General features: G+C 41.2%; 1 protein-coding gene across 1 annotated transcript in view; it reads left to right on the forward strand.

The window, feature by feature from the left end:
* prr35 (proline rich 35) overlaps positions 1 to 14,589 on the forward strand; it is a 52,176-nt gene extending 37,587 nt beyond the window's left edge. Inside the window, exons 2-3 of the mRNA XM_048551780.2 lie at positions 2,297 to 4,061; positions 8,381 to 14,589. Coding sequence (XP_048407737.1) covers positions 2,443 to 4,061; positions 8,381 to 9,266 — 2,505 coding nt within the window. The 5' untranslated portion in view covers positions 2,297 to 2,442 and the 3' untranslated portion in view covers positions 9,267 to 14,589. The remainder of the gene's footprint in view (positions 1 to 2,296; positions 4,062 to 8,380) is intronic.
* Positions 14,590 to 18,452: the final 3,863 nt, after the last annotated feature.

An 18,452-nucleotide genomic window follows, 5' to 3' on the forward strand; every position in this document is an offset into this window, starting at 1 on the left:
ACTTGTTTTGACAGGCACCTCTCCCTGCTTAGTGACTGTCTCCAGCTCCAACTTATCCCTAAGTCGAACTGAAGATCCTTTCTTCACATTTTGAATCAGCCCAAAGCACACAATGCCCCTCAGACATCTGTTCTTGCTGCATCCTGAGAGCACATGCAATGTCATTTGTCTCTACCTCCATCAGCATCACACTATCTCTAAACTGTCCTGGCCACTAGTACAATGTAATTCTTCATCTCTTAAAGGGTTTAGAAGAGATTTAACGGGTTGTTTCTAGGAATGGAGTGTTTGGTTTAGAAGGAGAGGCTGGATAAGTGGGGACTTCTTTCACTACAGCGTGGGAGGTTAAGAGGTGACTTCACAGAGATTTATAAAATAATGATGGGGACTGATAAGATGAATGGCAAGTGTCTTTTCCATTGGTGGTGTGGATTTCAAGACAAGGCGCATATTGTTAAGGCGAGAGAAAGAAGATTTTGAAAAGATATAAGGGGCAAATTCTTTGTACAGTGAGTGGTTCGTGTGTGGCATGAACTTCCAGAAGAAGTGATGGATGCAGGTACAGTTACAATGTTTAAAAGACATTTAGATAATTGCATAAAAGAGTAAGATAAGTAAGAATAAGGGATGTTTGGAGGGATATGGGCTAATATTTGGCATGGACTGGTTGAACTGAAGGGTCTGTTTCTGCGCTGTATGACTCCAAAACTCTAAGAAACACTTTCTCTTCTTTGTAGGTGTTAAGGAGTGACAGTTCTGAATAAGAGTAATAATGGGCTGGACACATTAACTCTGCTCCTCACTTCACAGATTTTATGAGATCTGCCCGGAGTTTCTTCAGCACTTTCTGTTTATATTGTTAGAGCAGGGCTGCGTCACTTCTTACAGAACACAGAGTCAATTTATCATCAGTGCCTTCTGTCCAGTAGAGTACATCTGGTGGCTCCACACTTTGTTACATCTGAGGAGATATTGACGAATGGAAAGACACTGTATATGTGGTGCTTTTTATATGAAAAATTAGGTAGATGCTAAAAGAAATGAATTAGTTGTTAATATGATGACTTATAAATTCTATGTTATCTGTGCACAAAGCATTTCAGTCGAAGCATAGAGCACCCGATTTTTAACTCCCCTGCAGATGCACAAGTTTTGAATAAGAAAAATATTTGTTTTTAAACCTGTGCGCATTAAATTATTTTTTGAAACATCTTTTGACACCTGTCATGGTAACTGATGCATGCAGGCTTAGCAAATCATTTAACTGGATATATACATGATTATTGCCATTAGTTAAGCTTTCCTAGAGGAAATACTTGTGAGTCATTCAGACAGAGAGTATTCCCTGAAACAGGTGTTATTCTTCTGCATCTTTATGCCTGGAGGCCATAGTTCAATTGTTACTTTGTTTTGTAGTCAAGTGTTAATAACACCTTGTGGCAGATAAAGGAGGAAAGCATGATATCTGAACAACATGATTTGCAATATTGAGTCTAAGTGGAATACAGCAGTTAAAGACCTGTGTGATTGAATGCCAAAAGTCAAATCAAAATGTATACTGCCCCATGTTGGCTTATTTTCATTTTGACAGATAAGTTTTACAACAGTTCTGTGCAAAGAAGACATTGTAATATTTTAATGAAATGTCAGGCAGCTACAATGAATTTAATACATTAGTCTGCAAACTTGTTAAAAACAGTTCAGTTTTTTACAAAGTAACCTAAAATGAAATGTGGTTAAAATTCTATTAAGCTGGCCATTGAAGTTACTTCCCAAAAGACCAAAGTGCAGTCAGATTAAATTTGCCTTCGTCTGTTCTCACAGTCAAATTGGCATTTTAGTTTTATTATTAACATACTGTACATAGATCCCCTGGAGGCCCAGTGGAGAATGGTACAACGCTGATTATTAAGTTGGACAGACCAGCAGGCCCCAAATTTGATTGCTGGTCTGAATCATCTTTTTGATCTCAATTGGATTCAGTCATTTAGGATAAGAGTGTAAATTCAGCTAAGGTTCCTGAATGTCTAACTATGACCTGAAGAAAACACATTTGGGTGAAGAAGCTAAATGATATTCTTGGCGTTTGTGCTATTAATAATGCATATTTGTACGAAAATGGGCATGTTTGTTTTAACATACCTGTGCAAAGTTTATTTCAGATATATGAACATAATAATTTGCCAATGTAGTTTATTTTAAGTGTTATCAACATGATTTCATGCTTTGTTGCTTTAAAGTGATGTTGTTACTTGTTTATTTTTAAAGAGTGGATTAGCTAATTGTTTATTTACAGATTTTAGGTTCTGGAACATATCCATGAATGGGACAAGAACAGAAGTATTCCATTGCCAATGAAATGTGCCTGCCCATATAGAACATTGACTGAGCTGACGCATGTTACTGTGATAGTATAAAGCAAGTACATTTTCACTGCATTGCATGAATACAATGTCCAAAGACGAGGTGACCTGCAAGATTAGTGCAGTATACAAACACAAGGAGAGGAAGCCAAAGAAACCTCATTATATTCCAAGACCATGGGGAAAACCATACAACTACAAATGCTTCCAGTGTCCTTTCACCTGCATGGAAAAATCACATCTTTACAACCACATGAAGTACAGCTTATGCAAGAACTCCCTATCATTGCTAATTGATTCTGACTGGCCTTACAAGAAGAGCAATATTCTCAACTCAGATCTGTGCTTACTACAAAATGCTGCTGAACACATTCGAACAGGAAAAGCTAGCGAGGCACCAGAAAGCAGCAATAGGAATTCAGTTGCAGGAGACACTTCGGGCAAAGTCCCTGACAGATGGAATGCCTCTAGTGCCAGTAGAGAATTAAGCCCAGATGTGACCATTTTGGAAGGTATAGATAAACTGGCCCACTCTTTAAGAGACAGGGAAAAGCCAACCTTTTCCATTGAAGCAGAGGCAACAGAGAAAGTGCAGGAGTCCAGATGTTCACCTGACACTGATGTGCAGCCTCCCCCAAGAAATAAAATGGCTAAACTTAGCAAAAAGACTGAAACTGATTTCATCATAACTGATGTCTTTGCCCTGAAGGATTCAGTCGTGAAGAATAAGATTTTGCCAGCTGCAGGACTGGAAGCCAAACTGAAGCAGTCCAAGCTCCCTAAGAACTGTGTGAGCAGTAATGGTATCCTCATGGAACAGTGGAGGCTGTTCACATCTGGGCAGCGAAGAAATGCAGCTGACATTTCTCCACCGTGTGCTAATGCTAATGTGATTCCATGCTATCCACCACCAACACGCAGGGACTACCAGGAGGCACAAGGGCTAAATCTCTCAGTTCTTGGAGTTAATCACCCAATGAACCAAAATCTGTTCTCGTATTTGAATCCCAAGATCATTCCTAACGCAACAACCCCGGCTCACCTGCCTTTCCTAGCCTCATCTGCCCAACTAATCCATCCTCACTCTGGGCATTTACAAGCAATACATCTCCCAGAAAGATTGCCAGCTCCATCAAGATTCTTCTACCCGCTGTTATTCGAACACACGTTCAGTTCAGTAGGTAGCAAGGTGACAACAGGCAGAGAAGACCAGCTGCCAACAAATTCCACACCTCCAAGCATTCTTACACCTCGATCGCTCGATATTCCCGATAAAACCCACTTGCATAAGATTCCAACTCTGAGGCCTCAAATGAGCCACTGTTCTGGTCAGCTGGAAGTGTCCTTAGCTGATACCAGTCACAAATCCCTTTTGTCACGTGATGATCAAGAAAAATGCTCAACACCATCCATCGAAAAGACTGCAACATCTCACGAGAATACGATCACCTTGAAGTCACCAACCGAAGTTAGTAAGGACTCGAGAGATATCCAAGATGTGCTCATTCATCCCCAACTCCTAAAAGGGCAAGAGGCATGCGTGCAAATTTCTGCTGGAGTCAGTGAACCTTCAATAAACTTTGTAGAACATGAGGCACAGTCATCAGTGTTTTCACTAGACCCAAACACAAACTCAACCAGATCAACACTGCCGTTACATCCTCTTACAGTAGAAACGCTAAAGCAACCAAACAATGGGTGAGTTAACAATTTAAACAAATTTGTAAGATGTCCAACTGGACGACAACTCAGGTTTTCTAATGGTACTGCTCTACCTGATAGGAATCTGCTCCTTCCTGCTCCTTGTACATGTGTGTTCTATTTGTTAAACAAACTTACTAATTAATGAACTAATTACTGGCATTGGCATTAACAGTGCAGATGAAGGGTAGGCATTAATGGTCACTGCCAATAGATTAAAACCCCTCCCTTCATCTCCCCTCCAACCCAGGGTCTTGTTTGTATACGATAACAAAGTGTAGAGCTGGACGAACACAGCAGGCCAAAGCAGCATCAGAGGAGCAGGAGAGCTGACGTTTCAGGTCGAGACCCTTCTTCAGAAATGGGGAAGGGGAAGGGGATTCTGAAATAAATAGTGAGAGAAGGCGAGGTGGATAGAAGATGGATAGAGGAGAAGATAAGTGGAGAGGACACAGACAGGTCAAAGTGACAGGGTTGGAGCCAGTAAAGGTGAATGTAGGTAGGAAGTTAGGTAGGGGATAGGTCAGTCCAGAGAGGATGGACAGGTCAAGGAGGCGGGATGAGGTTAGTGGGTAGGTATGGGAGTGGGGCTTGAGGTGGGAGGAATGGTTAGGAAGGCGGGGATGAGCTGGGTGTCAGGGGAGGGGAGATTTTGAAGCTCATGAAGTCCAGTTTGATACCCTTGGGCTGCAGGGCTCCCAAGTGAAATATGAGATATTGTACCTGCAGCCTTTGGGTGACATCATTGTGGCAATGCAGGAGGCCCAGGATGGACATGGGAGGGGGAGTTGAAATGGTTCACGACTGAGAGGTGCAGTTGTTTGTTGAGAACCAAGCATAGGTGTTCCACAAAGTGGTCCCCAAACCTCTGTTTGGTTTCCCCGATATAGAGCAGGCCACAATGGGAACAGCAGATACAGTATACCACATTAGCAGATGTGCAGGTGAACATCTGTTTGATGTTCCTACTATCTCTTGTTTATATGGGTTTAATCTCAATCTAGTTGACCTGCATAGTTCTGCCATTAACACCAAACAGTTACACCAACTCTTTATCTTTATTACTTCCATCCTCCCCTCACCACTCCCTTTATCATTTGGCCTCAGCACTCTTATGACCTGTTCCACCGTTCCTCTTTCCTCCCTTTCCCAACAGCATGAAAATTATCCTTCTTTCAGCTCCTTCTTGTTCCGAAGAAGAGATGTATTGGACTCAAAAGTCTGATGCTCCCTCAAGAGACGCTGCCAAACATTTTGAATTTCTCCAACAGACTTTCTGTTTTTCTTCCATAACTGGCACTACTGGGTTTTGAAAAGACGTGAGCCAGAATTACACCACAACTTGAGCGAAAATACAAGTGAAAATTCTAGTTTCTCAGAGGACCAAAGGAATTGGGAACAGCAGCAGGCCATTCAATCTCTCAAGCCCATTCTGCATTCCACAGGATCATCGATGATTTGATTACAATCTCTACTTTCTTGTGTGGCCTTTCATAAACTTGGACTCCGCTCTCTGTCAGAAATCTATCCAATTCAGCTTAGAATAACTTCATTGACTCAACATCTACTAACTCTCTGTGGAGCCTCTACATCAAAGTCATGAATTGAGAAGGAAAATGAAAATGGAATCCACCCAATTAGTCATTAGAATGCAAAACAATCTCAGTAGCAGGAACATCCTCTCAGGTGATGTGAATAGGAAATTGAAGGAGAGTATATAGATGCAGAATATAGATAGATTGGAGAGTTGGGCGGAGAAATGGCAGATGGAATTCAATCCAGGCAAATGCGAGGTGATGCATTTTGGAAGATCCAATTCAAGAGCAAACTATACGGTAAATGGAAAAGCCCTGGGGATAATTGATGCACAGAGAGATCTGTGTGTTCAGGTCCATTGTACCCTGAAGGTGGCGACGCAGGTCAATAGAGTGGTCAAGAAGGCATATGGCATGCTTTCCTTCATTGGATGGGGTATTGGGTATAAGAGTTGGCTGGTCATGTTACAGTTGTATAGGACTTTAGTTTGACCACATTTGGAATACTGCGTACAGTCCTGGTCGCCACATTACCAAAAGGATGTGAATGCTTTGGACAGGGTACAGAGGAGGTTCACCAGGATGTTGCCTGGTATGGAGGTCGCTAGCTATGAAGAGAAGTTGAGTAGATTAGGGTTGTTTACATTAGAAAGACAGAGGTTGAGGGGTGACCTGACTGAGACCTACAAAATCATGAGAGGTATAGACAGGATGGACAGCAAGAAGCTTTTTCCCAGAGTGGGGGATTCAATTACTGGGAGTCATGATTTCAAGGTAAGAGGGGAAAAGTTTAAGGGAGATATGTGTAGAAAGTCCTTTACGTAGAGGGTGGTGGGTGCCTGGAACACGTTGCCAGCGGAGGTGGTAGAGGTGGGCACGATAGCATCATTTAAGATGTACCTAGACAGATACATGAATGGGCAGGGAGCAGAGGGATATAGATCCTTGGAAAATAGGCAACAGGTTTAGTTAGAGGATCTGGATTGGCACAGGCTTGTGGGCTGAAGTGCCTGTTCCTGTGATGTAATTTTCTTTGTTCTTTGAGAGTAAGCAAGGTTTCCAGACAACTGAGAAGTGAACACGGAGGTAACAAGGCCGAAGTTTTCAGGGAGAGGGCTCTGAAGAACAGAACGATCCACCAATAAGTCAAGGTGCATGGTGGCTCCGTAGTTAGCATTGCTGCCTCACAGTGCTAGGGGCCTTGATTCAATTCCCCCTTGGGCAGCTGTCTGTGTGGAGTTTACATGTTCTCCCTGTGTCTGTGTGGGTTTCCTCTGGGGGTCCCTGTTTCCTCCCACAGTCCGAAGATGTGCAGGCTAGGTGGATTGGCCATGCTAAATTGCCCATAGTGTTCAGGGATGTATAGATTAGGTGGGTTTGGGGACTGGGACTGGGTGTGTTGGTCCAGGGGTTGGTGTAGACTCATTGGGCTGAAGGGCCTGTTTCCACACTGTAGGTATTCTATGGATAAGGCGAATGAAGTGCAAGTAAATCATAGAATTTACCAAGGAAAATAAGTTTATGAGTGGTGATTGATAGCCCTTATTTGAAAAACATGATCAACTTCAAATGAACTTTGACTCTTAACTTGATAATTCAGATTTTGCAATCATTAGTTGCTCAAGATAACTGTTTCTAAATAAATATCTTCAAATTTAAACAACAGATAAAAACTCACTTGGGTTTTGTACTTACACATTCAAGATAGAATTGCGTGATGAGGCTTTCTTCAAATATGTCAATAATTGTAAATTGCAAGCTAAAGAAACATGTTGTGAGAGATCTTTAAAAATGCATTTTTAAATTGCAGTCTTAATTCTCAACAACTCCTCAAATTATTCCTTGGCCAATTAATTTCTTTCAAATTATGGTCAATGTTGTGATGTAAGGAGGCTTTGCACCCAATCTTGACTCTACAAGACTCTATGTCCACAGCACAGAACCTTTCCATGTCTTTGGCTTTTCTTTTTTTATATTTCCTGATTTCTTTGCCGCACATTATCTAAGTTGGGTGCACAGATGGGGAATGGGATTAACTTTCTACGGCATGTTTGTAACTTCACTTGTTAAAGGACAATTAAGGTAGAAATTGCTGGAATTCTGACATTTGACAATATTCATTTGGAAAGGTTGTCAAACCACTGACAACTATTCACATTTAAACGTGAGAAATTGGTAAAGTATTGAAACAATCTCCTGCTTTCCAAATTCCACTCTGCTCCACACTCATCTCCTGATCACTCTGATACAGGTTCAATTACAGCCCACTCCGATACAGCTTCAGCTCTGGCCTACTCTTCTACAGGTTGAACTCCCTCCCACTCTGATGCAGGTTACCCACTGAGATACAGGTTCAACTACAACCCATCCTGATACAGGCTCAACTCCCACCCACTCTTAGCACACGTCCATGGTTGGAAACTCTACGTAGTTACTGAAGTTGTATCATTTATTTAATGAGCTATTGAATTTGAAGCCTCAATATTAAGTATACTCTGTAGAGCTACTTGCCTTGTTATGGAAATTTGACTCTTCATATGAACTGCAGCAATGAAGCACTTGATGGTTTTAACAGCAGTTAACTGTATAAAGGCATCTTACATGGGGTAGTGTATCTGAAATGTTTCACTGTCACCTTCAGTGATAGTTGATTTTTACTAATAAGTGAATTAGACTTACAAAGGAAACCTAGATAGATAAGATGATACCCAAACTGAAGTTTTGACTCATCCCAACCTTTCTTTATGCTTATGTAACAAGAATTCTAACATTTCTTTACAGTTTACAACCTTGCATGGAGAGTTTTTCATCTCATCAAAATGCGTTTCCCCAGTGGGGCACAGAGACTGACGAAATGGCCAAAGAACATCACAGGAACAGTCCAGAGTTTAGACATCTGTCCCCAGCTGAATCTTCTCTGAAAAGTAACAGCCTCTGTAAATCTAGGAAAATGTCCCACTACTTTCAGATAGCCCAGGAGAAAGGTGACTCTGCAGTGCTGATAGACGATCTCTACAAGGCGATACATGAATATCAAGATGTTGAAGAACAGCTTTGCACGGTGGATAATGAAGACACGCCTGGGCAGAAACAACTGAGGGGCCAGCTCACAAAGATTAGAAAGGAACTGCTGCACATCCGGCAGGCACTGGAAGAGACCAACAAGAAGAGTGAAGGACCCCTTGACCTGTCTGTCAAAAAGTCCCTTGATGGCTTTGTAAAGAGCTGTACGAGCAATGATGCCTCACAAGAAGCAGTTGAAAAATGTGCCAATCAGAAAAGAAGTTTAGAGGAAATAAAGCTAATGGGCAACAAGTGTAAAGGAAGAAAATTGATGGTACAAGAGAACTGCTTTGGAGATTCTGAAAACACCTCATTAGATTTGTGCATCAAAATACACAACTTTGAAAGACTGAAGACTAGCTCCAACATCAACACAAGTACAGTCAGTAAGGCAAACCTAACTGAACCAAGTAGCCCCCAGCTGCTCAGAAGTGTTTCCGCAGAACGAACTTTTATAAGCAGAACCACAAAGTGTGAAGCAGATTCCAGTGTGCCTCTAAGGTCCCTATCAAGCAATAGACAGAATGAAGGCGAGAAATTGTGCACACTCAACCCTTTAGTAGCAGAGACATTAGGTTTGGTAAAGCAGAGCAGGATCATTTGAATTCGGCAATGTGAGGAAGGAAACACTGTGAAATTGGTGCATATGTAAACATACACGCCCAATTATTGAGCAGCACTGGAACAGATCCATACAATATTAGAACTGAAATGCAAACATTGTTTAAATCAGAATTTTATCAAAAAGAACAAAATGAAATTGTGTTTATAATCCAAGTCTCAATCTCCTATGTACTGCATGACAGAATATGTCCCATCAATTCCATATCTCATCAATTATGTATATTCTATGTGTTAGTGTTTACAACTTCTTGCTCTGACATTGCTTACTATAGGCAGATGTATAGACATGATACAATTATGTCTGAGAAATTTTAACTCCCGTTTTCCTCCAAAATTATTCCCATTTAGATAAACCAATGTATTTTTTTGAAAATGACAGGGTAGAAATTGTGATGTACCTGGTGCCTGTACAGGGTCCAAAGTGGACACCATGTTCGGGAGTGTGCCAATAAAAGTGACAGAAATGTGCGTGAGATGTCATTGTGATGCAGGCACAGGAAGTCCCCACAATCTCATTCAATTAGCACAGATGTCATTGAAATATTGTAATCACACTCCAGCAAATCAATGCCTAACTGCCTGTGAAATGTTATTTCCTTAATCTGTCCACCATGGTGGAATCAGCCTGAAAGCAGCTTGTAGAACTCATAACTAAAGGGCTATTCACGTTCATGAAGGTAATTAGCTGGTCAGTTGTTTTAAACTTTTTGATTGCCTGTGAGACAGGGTTGCAGCTTCTATAACTGTTTGGCTGTTTTGTAGCGTTAATCTGTTAAATGCCCTTATAGTGAAGTGGTACTGTCCATGCCTTTAGCCAGGAGGCCTTGCTTCAAGTCCTACTTGCTCCAGAGGCATGTCACAATGTCTCTGGAAAGGTTGATCTAAAAATATCTCGAGTTCAGTTGTCAAGGTCTACAACTGAGTCATTCAGTTCAAACCTGAGGAATGCTGTTGGACTTTACCATTTGACTCTTGAAGGAGGCCATGAAAAGGCAGCAAGGATTGGCTGCAAGGATATATGCAGGTAGAAGATGAAAGCAAAGATGAGTCTGGATTCTTCAGGACACGATGACCACGTGTGCACCTCACGCACAGGCAGTGTATAAGGCGGATGTGACCATCACTTACCTGTGCTGCACGCTATGTCAGAAAATTGAAACCCACTACCTGAACATGCACCGCATCATCCATATAGCTCCCAGTGTTTTATACAGCTGACCCCTTCATCTCACTGCACTTTCATTGAAATGCCTTGTTTAGACCTTGCTAAAAAGACACATGAAGCCTTTTGTCTCGCACTCCAGGGCTGAAATGCAAATTAATCAGGTTTAGAAATGGTGCAACGAGTTCTGTAACATGATTTACTTGTTTTTTTTTATTGTCATAAGTGTAAAGTGTTGTGTAATGTCACCACTGTCCGGCGCTACCTTAATGCACAGAAAAATCAACCAAAACATAGAATATAAAGGCAGAAGAATTGTTCTGTTGTTCTTTCCTCATTGAATCTTTTCAATGTATTGACACATCACGATTGCCTAAAAGAACTGAGATCTGTGTGTGAATAAATATAACACTTACAAATGATTCATTTTGTGTGCCTGCCTGATAATCTTATGTTTTCCGTTATGGTGTACACACATGTTATTTCTAGGCAAAAGGAATTTGTCCACACATTGTATCTTTTTCAATGAGGAAGGGGCAACGGAGACAGCCAATACCTGTTGCAGTAGCTGTAGCAATATACAGATCAATCAAAGTTGACTTTCTTGGTTTGAATGCAATTAGTTAGCTCAGATCGACAGTTAACAGTTACTGCTGCATCTCCATCTCAACCATTGTCCAACCTATCAGCACCTTCTTCTTGTGCAGTATAAATTGTGGTTCCCTTTCTGAAATTGATTTTCTTGTTTTTCAGTGCTGGAGAGCACAAGACAAGACACTTTGACTCCCTATTTCTTTATTGCCTAGTTTAGGTTACTTGTCTGGACAGAATAATGGTACATTCATATATCCTGACAAAATATTGGGATGAAACAAAAGCTGGTTACAAATCCCTGCAGACACCATGTTTCTGATCTGTCCCTTGATGATGTCAACAAGCTGCTCTTCAAATGAAGACAGCTCAGGATGACCTATCGTAGCCTTCTCCCTCTTCTTCTGTCTGGTATTGGTGGAAGAAATGGAGTAGCAGTACTGTCATTGGCCTAGTTAATTGAGACCCCCAGCTAATTCTTTAGAGACATGGGCAAGTCCCACCACGACAGGTGGTGAAATCTGAATTCAACACGAAGAAATTTAGAATTAAAAACTGGTCCAATGTCAAGTGTTGTCGAATTTTGCAAAAGCCAATGTGATTCACCGTAGGGAAAGGAAATCTGTCATCCTGACCCAGTCTGGCCCACATGTGACCTCTGGGCTCAGATAAATATTCCTTTTTTAATTCCATTTTAAATGACTTTAGCCAGCCATTCAGATCAAGAGGCAGCTAAAGGTGGGCAATGAGGATAGTCAGCCCATGGATCCCCACATCCCTCGAATGAATATATTAAAAAGAAAAGTTTGTCAGGTTAAGGTTAGACTGCCTGGTTCATGCCAGATGACAATGGCATAAGTATGTAAGGGAAGTAACAGTTGAGAATGCAGAATACTGTACTAGGAGCTGAGGCTGGCATAGAGAAATATACTGCAGTGATAGCAGCTGGAGGCTGGAAATTGAGGAGGGGAAAGGCAGTGACACATAGAAACCCTACAGGTGCAGATAAAGGCCATTCAGCCTATCATGCCTGCACTGACCCTCTGATGACCATCCCACCCAGACCCTAACCCCATAGCTCCACATTAATCCTGGCTAATGTACCCAGCCTACACATCTCTGGACACTACTGGAGAATTTAGCATGGCCAACCCACCATCTTTGGACTACAGGAGGAAAATGGAGCGCCCAGAGGAAACTAATGCCAACAAGGGGTGAGTGTGCAAATCCCCCACAGCCTGTCATCCAAGGCTGGAATGAAACCTCAGTCCCTAGTGCTGTGAGGTGGTGGTGCTAACCACAGAGCCACTCTGCCATCACTGAATGGCAAAGCAGTAGGTGGTATAGGGTTGATCATGGATTAGCTCTGTATGCATTGACACTGCCATCACTGCCCGTTCAGAAGGCTGGGTAGCTTGGCTGAAGTTCCTCCTGCCGTTAGGATTGAGTCAGGTGGTGGGTCTAACTACATCTACCATTGTCCACAATCCACAATGGGAGCTGCCCATGGACAAGGTGTCGTTTCGCTATCAGAGAGAGGTACATTGTTGTTAAACTCCAACAGGAACACACAAAAAGCTTACTCGTTACTGCCCACCGCCAAGATCAGAAGGAGACCCAGTAAACAATGTCACCAGCACTGGTGGCCTGTCTATTGGATTTCATTTCATCAGCTGCAAATGTGGGTCCATTTGTGGTCACATGATCAAGTGAAAGGTCCAAGCAAATATTCACTATGTGCATAATTCAGAGCTATTTCTACCCTATACAACTGTACATGTCAGAATTATAATATTCTGGTTACGCCTTTGTAATTTCTAATCTGGTAGTGAGCTATCTTCACTTGGTCACCTGAATAGGGGTAGATGCAGGGATGTTTGTTTCCCCTATAGGAGAGCGTAGGACCAGAAAAAAAATCTCACAATAAGGGGTCGCACATTTAAGACGAAGAGATGTTGTGTGCGCTGACTGTAATGAGATCAGCATATGTGGACCTCGTAAAATATAAATTCCCTGATTGGCGCTGTTAATCTGGTTCGATTAGGGAGCCCTGGCTGACAGATATAAACAGGAGGGCCGGAGGTTCTGTTCACTCTAAGAGCTGGCACTGAAGAAGCTGGATCAATGTCAAAGACTCTCCATGTGTAAATGAAAGACGACTCAGCACTGGGATCCTGCCCTCTGTGGAGTTATTTCATGGAGTACTTTCTTTTCTGAGATTTGTGAATCACTGGATTCTTAACTGTGGAAGCTTGTTGAGGCTGGGTCATTAAGTATACTTGAGGCTCAGTAAGGGAATCAGGGGTTGGGGGGAAATGGCAGGAAAGTGGAGGTAAGGATAATCAAATCAGCCATGATCTCACTGAAAGGGAGCGGGGGTTGGGTTGTAGATTCAAAGGTCCTAAGTTACTTCTGCAGATAATGTAATTGTGGAACATCTGAGCCACCCCATAGCAACATTACCCATTTCTCCACCTGTTGTTTGGACCAAGATTAATTTTTCATAGAATCCCTTTTGGCACAGAAAGAGACTAGTCAGCCCACCAAGCCTGCACTAACCCACCGAAGAGCCCCCGGCACTGTGAGGCAGTAGCGTTAATGACTGAGCCACCCATCTTTGCAGCTGTTATCATTCCAGTAGCAAGTAATCCAGAATAGATTAATGGAGAGGCTTAAGGTGGGCCGGTGTAATCATTTGAGGTACTCTCCATTACCAAACCACCAGCAGCCATGGTTTGATTCCATCTGTCTCCAGTAGCAGGTTCTTGATGTTTCCATTGACTGAGAATTGTCAGTTCTGATATCAGCTGCCACCTTCGATGTCAGCTCCCGTGTTGCATTTCCATTGTGTATCTTGCTGGCAATGAATTCACTTTTTAAATGGGTTACACAACATCGTCTGAGCTCTAAGCAAGCATGAAGTCACTCAGTAATAATGAAGCAATTATGAGAGTTAGGAAGCAGACACAGACTAGCCCTCAGATATGTGATATGGGTGATTGGAACAATTCCAACATCTAAAATAGCCTGAGCAATGTTGCAATAGTTAATTTTATATCTGTTGTATTTTTATAAATTTTGTGAACTTTATTCACAGATTTGATAATGGTGGAAAACATGGCTGTAATGGTATGTACAAGTTCATTTGTCAGATCCCCTCTTAACCCATTAATGTAGTCTTGGAACTTACATTATTTAATCTCTCCAAACAATTCTGATGCTAAATGAAAAAGACACTACTAGGATATCATAGTGAATATTCAAAACTGAGCATCTCACAGGGATGTAGGTTTTTGTTCTCAATATACAAACTATTAGGATGTATCACGCATAAAGTATAACATTGCAGAAACTAAAAAGGCACTTTAAGATTAAACTATATAAAATGTTCTGGTAATAGCTATTTATTTGTGTAATGTGTATTAAGTTTGATAATATGAGCTAATTTTTGGTAGTTTAAGCATGCTGTGAATATATTCCATATCAGAAACTCAGTTCCTTTTTACCTCATTGGATCAATAGCAATTGCTCCTTGTGCTTTATTTTTAAATGTGTAGATACTTCTTACCTTCGTGATTTTAACACTGGCAAATAAATTTGGAAAATGATAGCTCAGAGTGCCTCCTTCTTTGTCCTTGCATTGTTTTCTCAATACATCACACATTAAGGGCCAGTTGCGCACCAGAACCTTAGCAAATGCACCTCTTGATTCCCCGCACGTGGAATTGGAGCAACAATGTCAAGTTTTGGGTTTTTTGGTGTCTGCCACTGTGTTTTATTATGCCCCTAATTTGATTATTCATTACTAATTCAGCTCGATTGGCTTCCTTCTCCCTCTGGGTTGAGCCAAAGAGTGAAATGTGGGCCCTGCTGCTTCTTCTGTATCTGGGCCCTTCATCCCCATCTTCAACTTTCAACAGCTTCTACTAAGTGCCTTAGAGATGCATTCTGAGTCCAATAGATCAGTGCAGCACAGAAGGAGGTCATTCAGTCCATTGAGTCTGCACCTGTACTTTCAAAAAGAAATCAAATTAGTCCTACCACTGCTCCACACCTTTCCCACTCCAAAACATGTACTTTTCCTTTTCTCTTTCAGCAAACATTTATTCAATGTCCAATTGAAGAATAACTTGAATCAATATACACTTCAAAAAAGGGTGGAAATGCATCCCAAATATTAACCACATTGGTGTCTTTTGTTACTTCTAATCCTTGTGCCAAGTAATTTAAACTGTATTAAATCTGGATCATTTGATTATCAATCATTCAGCAGTTGAAGTAAGCTTGTCTCTATCCTTTCTAAACCCTTCATGAATTGACACACCTCCATCAAATCTCTTTGGGCATCTTGGCTTTCAGAAGAATGTTCTCAGCTTCTCTGTAAAACCCCATCTCCAGAGATGTTCTAGTAAATCTCTTCTAGACCCTTTACAAAGGCTTCTGTTACCCAGAATTGGAAACCACAGTTGCAGTGAGGTCAAACTGTTTTATATAATTTCTGCAAATCTCTTTGCCATTCTACTCCTTATAAAGGTCATCGACAGCTTGATTTTCAGAATATGGCTTTGTCAGACAATTGCACACAACTTGGTTCTTTGTGTTACGCAATTAGCTTTGCTTCTTTGAACCTGACACCATGTCAACATAATTTCTATCAGAGGACTAATTTCATATTATTTACAGGCTGCTTTTGTTTCTCAGGTTCTCTTTTGTCATTGTCATTACTCATTTCTTAGGTGATGCCATCATGTAACATCAATGATTTCTGCCTTTATGTTTACATATGGGGTGTTTGGACTCATATAGATTCAAAAAAACTTCTCAATGTCTTCAATCAGTAACAGCTCGATTTAGTTTAAAACAGTGACCCAAAGGAAATTGTTAATTTCCTGGATATTACACTACGTAATTAGCATAAGATAACGGGCGAAGTTAAAAACAAAAGTTTTTTTCAAATTAACTGACACATTCATATACTTAAAAACCCATCATCCTAAACACAATAAGTTCACAGTTAATGCAGTTCCATCTCATAAATATAAAACTACCTCAACTGATTGAAATAGGGTCCTTTTTACTGCATCTCAGATCTAAAACACAAATTTAAATTTCACAATTTACATTGAATACAATAGCATCAGTCACATTTCTCCACAATTAGCAGATCCTGATCTTCTACAACCTTAAGACAGAGATTCCACATTCATTTTCAAGGAATCCATTACCATAATGATTTCTTGTTTATCTCTCTCCCAGGCAGTTGGACATTCTATTGTCAAGAGGTTTAAATCTCTTCTGTCCCTTTCCCAACTTCTTTCTTCATTCATCCTTTTCCAGTCTCCCGTCTATTTGCTAATGTTTGCCAAACTGATCAGGAGTCAAGGTTCCAGTTAATTCATTCCTTATGTGCAACGAGGTTAACTGTTTCATAGCCTTCAGATCACTATGTCGCTATTAATATCAGTAATATCACTTTCACACTGCAGGCTTACTGTTAACAGTCCTCCAATTAATCATTAGGAAGGCCAAAGCCACTGACTCAGCACACACATCATGATTTCCATTCTCTAGCCGATATCTGCTATCCCGTGCCTCGCCAATATCTCAGGCTGAGGAACATTAGTTGCAACCTCACGGCCTTAATGATCTGGAGCTAAGCCTGAGACCCCACATGCTTTCCATTACCAAGATCACCTCGGAAAGTGATCTTGACAGGATGCCAGTAGTTCAGTCAGAGGGAGGTTTTACTGACGGTCTTAAAAGGAGGAGAGAGGCCACTGATGATCATCTGCAATGATAGCAGCTGTGGAATGATTATTCACTATCATAAAACTCCACCTACTTCACTAATTCACTATAGGCAAGGCAATCTACGTCTGATTTCAGATCCATCATATTGTAGTTGATGTGCAACTGTCCTCAGGAGGAAATTAGGGAGACAGAAGGAATGATGGCCTTGCTAATGATATTCACATTTCATGAAAGAAAAAGACCTTACACCAGCCTCTCAACTTTCTGAGGAAGGGATTGCTAGGGGGGATGGCAGTCACAAGAAAACTATGCATAAAGACAATGCAGCGCACTTCATCAAAAGAAGTAAATGGAACTGTAAGGACAGCACTGATATTGTCAAATGTCTAAAATGATAATGTAAGCAAGGTGCGAGAGGGAGACAAACAGTTCACAAGGAGATATTGATAGAGTCATAGTGTCATGGAGATGTACAGCATGGAAACAGACTCTTCAGTCCAACTCGTCCATGCTAACCAGATTTCCTAAATAAATCTAGTCCCATGGGCCAGCATTTAACCCATATCCTTCCAAGCCCTTCCTATTCATGCACCCATCCAGATGCCACTTAAATGTTATAATTGTACCCACCTTCACCACTTCCTCTGGTAGCTTTTTCCATACACATACCACCCTCTGCTTGAAAAAGTTACCCCTCAGGTTCCTTTTATATCTTCCCCGTCTCACCTTAAACCTATACCCTCTAGTTTGGACTCCCCTTACCTGGGAAAAAGACCTTAGTTATTAGTCCTATTTGTGCCCCTCATGATCTTATAAACTTCTGACACTCCAGGAAAATATTCCCAATCTGTTCAGTGTGTCCCTATAACTCAAACCCTCCAATATCCTTGTAAATCTTTTCTTATCCCTTAAGTTAAATAATTGGGCAAAATTTGGAAAATAGAGCATAACGTGGAAAAATGCAAAATTGCTCATTTTGGGAAGGAGAACAAGAGAACAGCGTATTATTTAAATGGAGAAAAACTGCAGAAAGCTGCCACACAAATGGACTTGGTGGACTTGTGCATGAAACACAGAAAACTAACGCGCAGAGGCAGCAGGTAATCAGGAAGGGTAATGGAATATCGGCCTTTATTTCAAGGGGTTTGGAGTATAAGAATAGACAAGTCTTACCGTAACTGTACAAGGTGCTGGTGAGGCCACATCTGATGTACTGTGAGCAGTTTTGATCTCTTTATTTTAGAAAAGGCATCTTTTCATTGGGTGCACTTCAGAGAAGGTTCTCTCGAATGATCCCTGGCATGCAGGGATTGTCTTATGAGCAAAGGCTGAGCATGTTCAAATTCATTGGAGTTTTGAAGAATAGAAAATGAATTCATTCAAGCACGTAAGGTTCTTAAGGGTGTTGACATGGTAAATGCTGAGAGGATGCTTCTTCTTTTGTGGGAGAGTGTAGGACATCAGGGCATAGTCTCAGAATAAAGGGATGCCAATTTAAGACTATGAAGAGTAGGAATTTATTCTCGCACAGGCTTGTGAGTCTTAGGAACTCCTTACCATGGACAGCTGTAGAGCAGAGTCCTCGTGTACACTTGAGGCTGAGAAAGATAGATTCTTGATCAGTCAGGAAATGAAGGGTTCTGGGGAAAGGGAGGGGGGTGA

The sequence above is a fragment of the Stegostoma tigrinum genome, chromosome 23 (genome assembly GCF_030684315.1).
Source record: "Stegostoma tigrinum isolate sSteTig4 chromosome 23, sSteTig4.hap1, whole genome shotgun sequence".
In the NCBI taxonomy this organism is placed as follows: domain Eukaryota; kingdom Metazoa; phylum Chordata; class Chondrichthyes; order Orectolobiformes; family Stegostomatidae; genus Stegostoma; species Stegostoma tigrinum.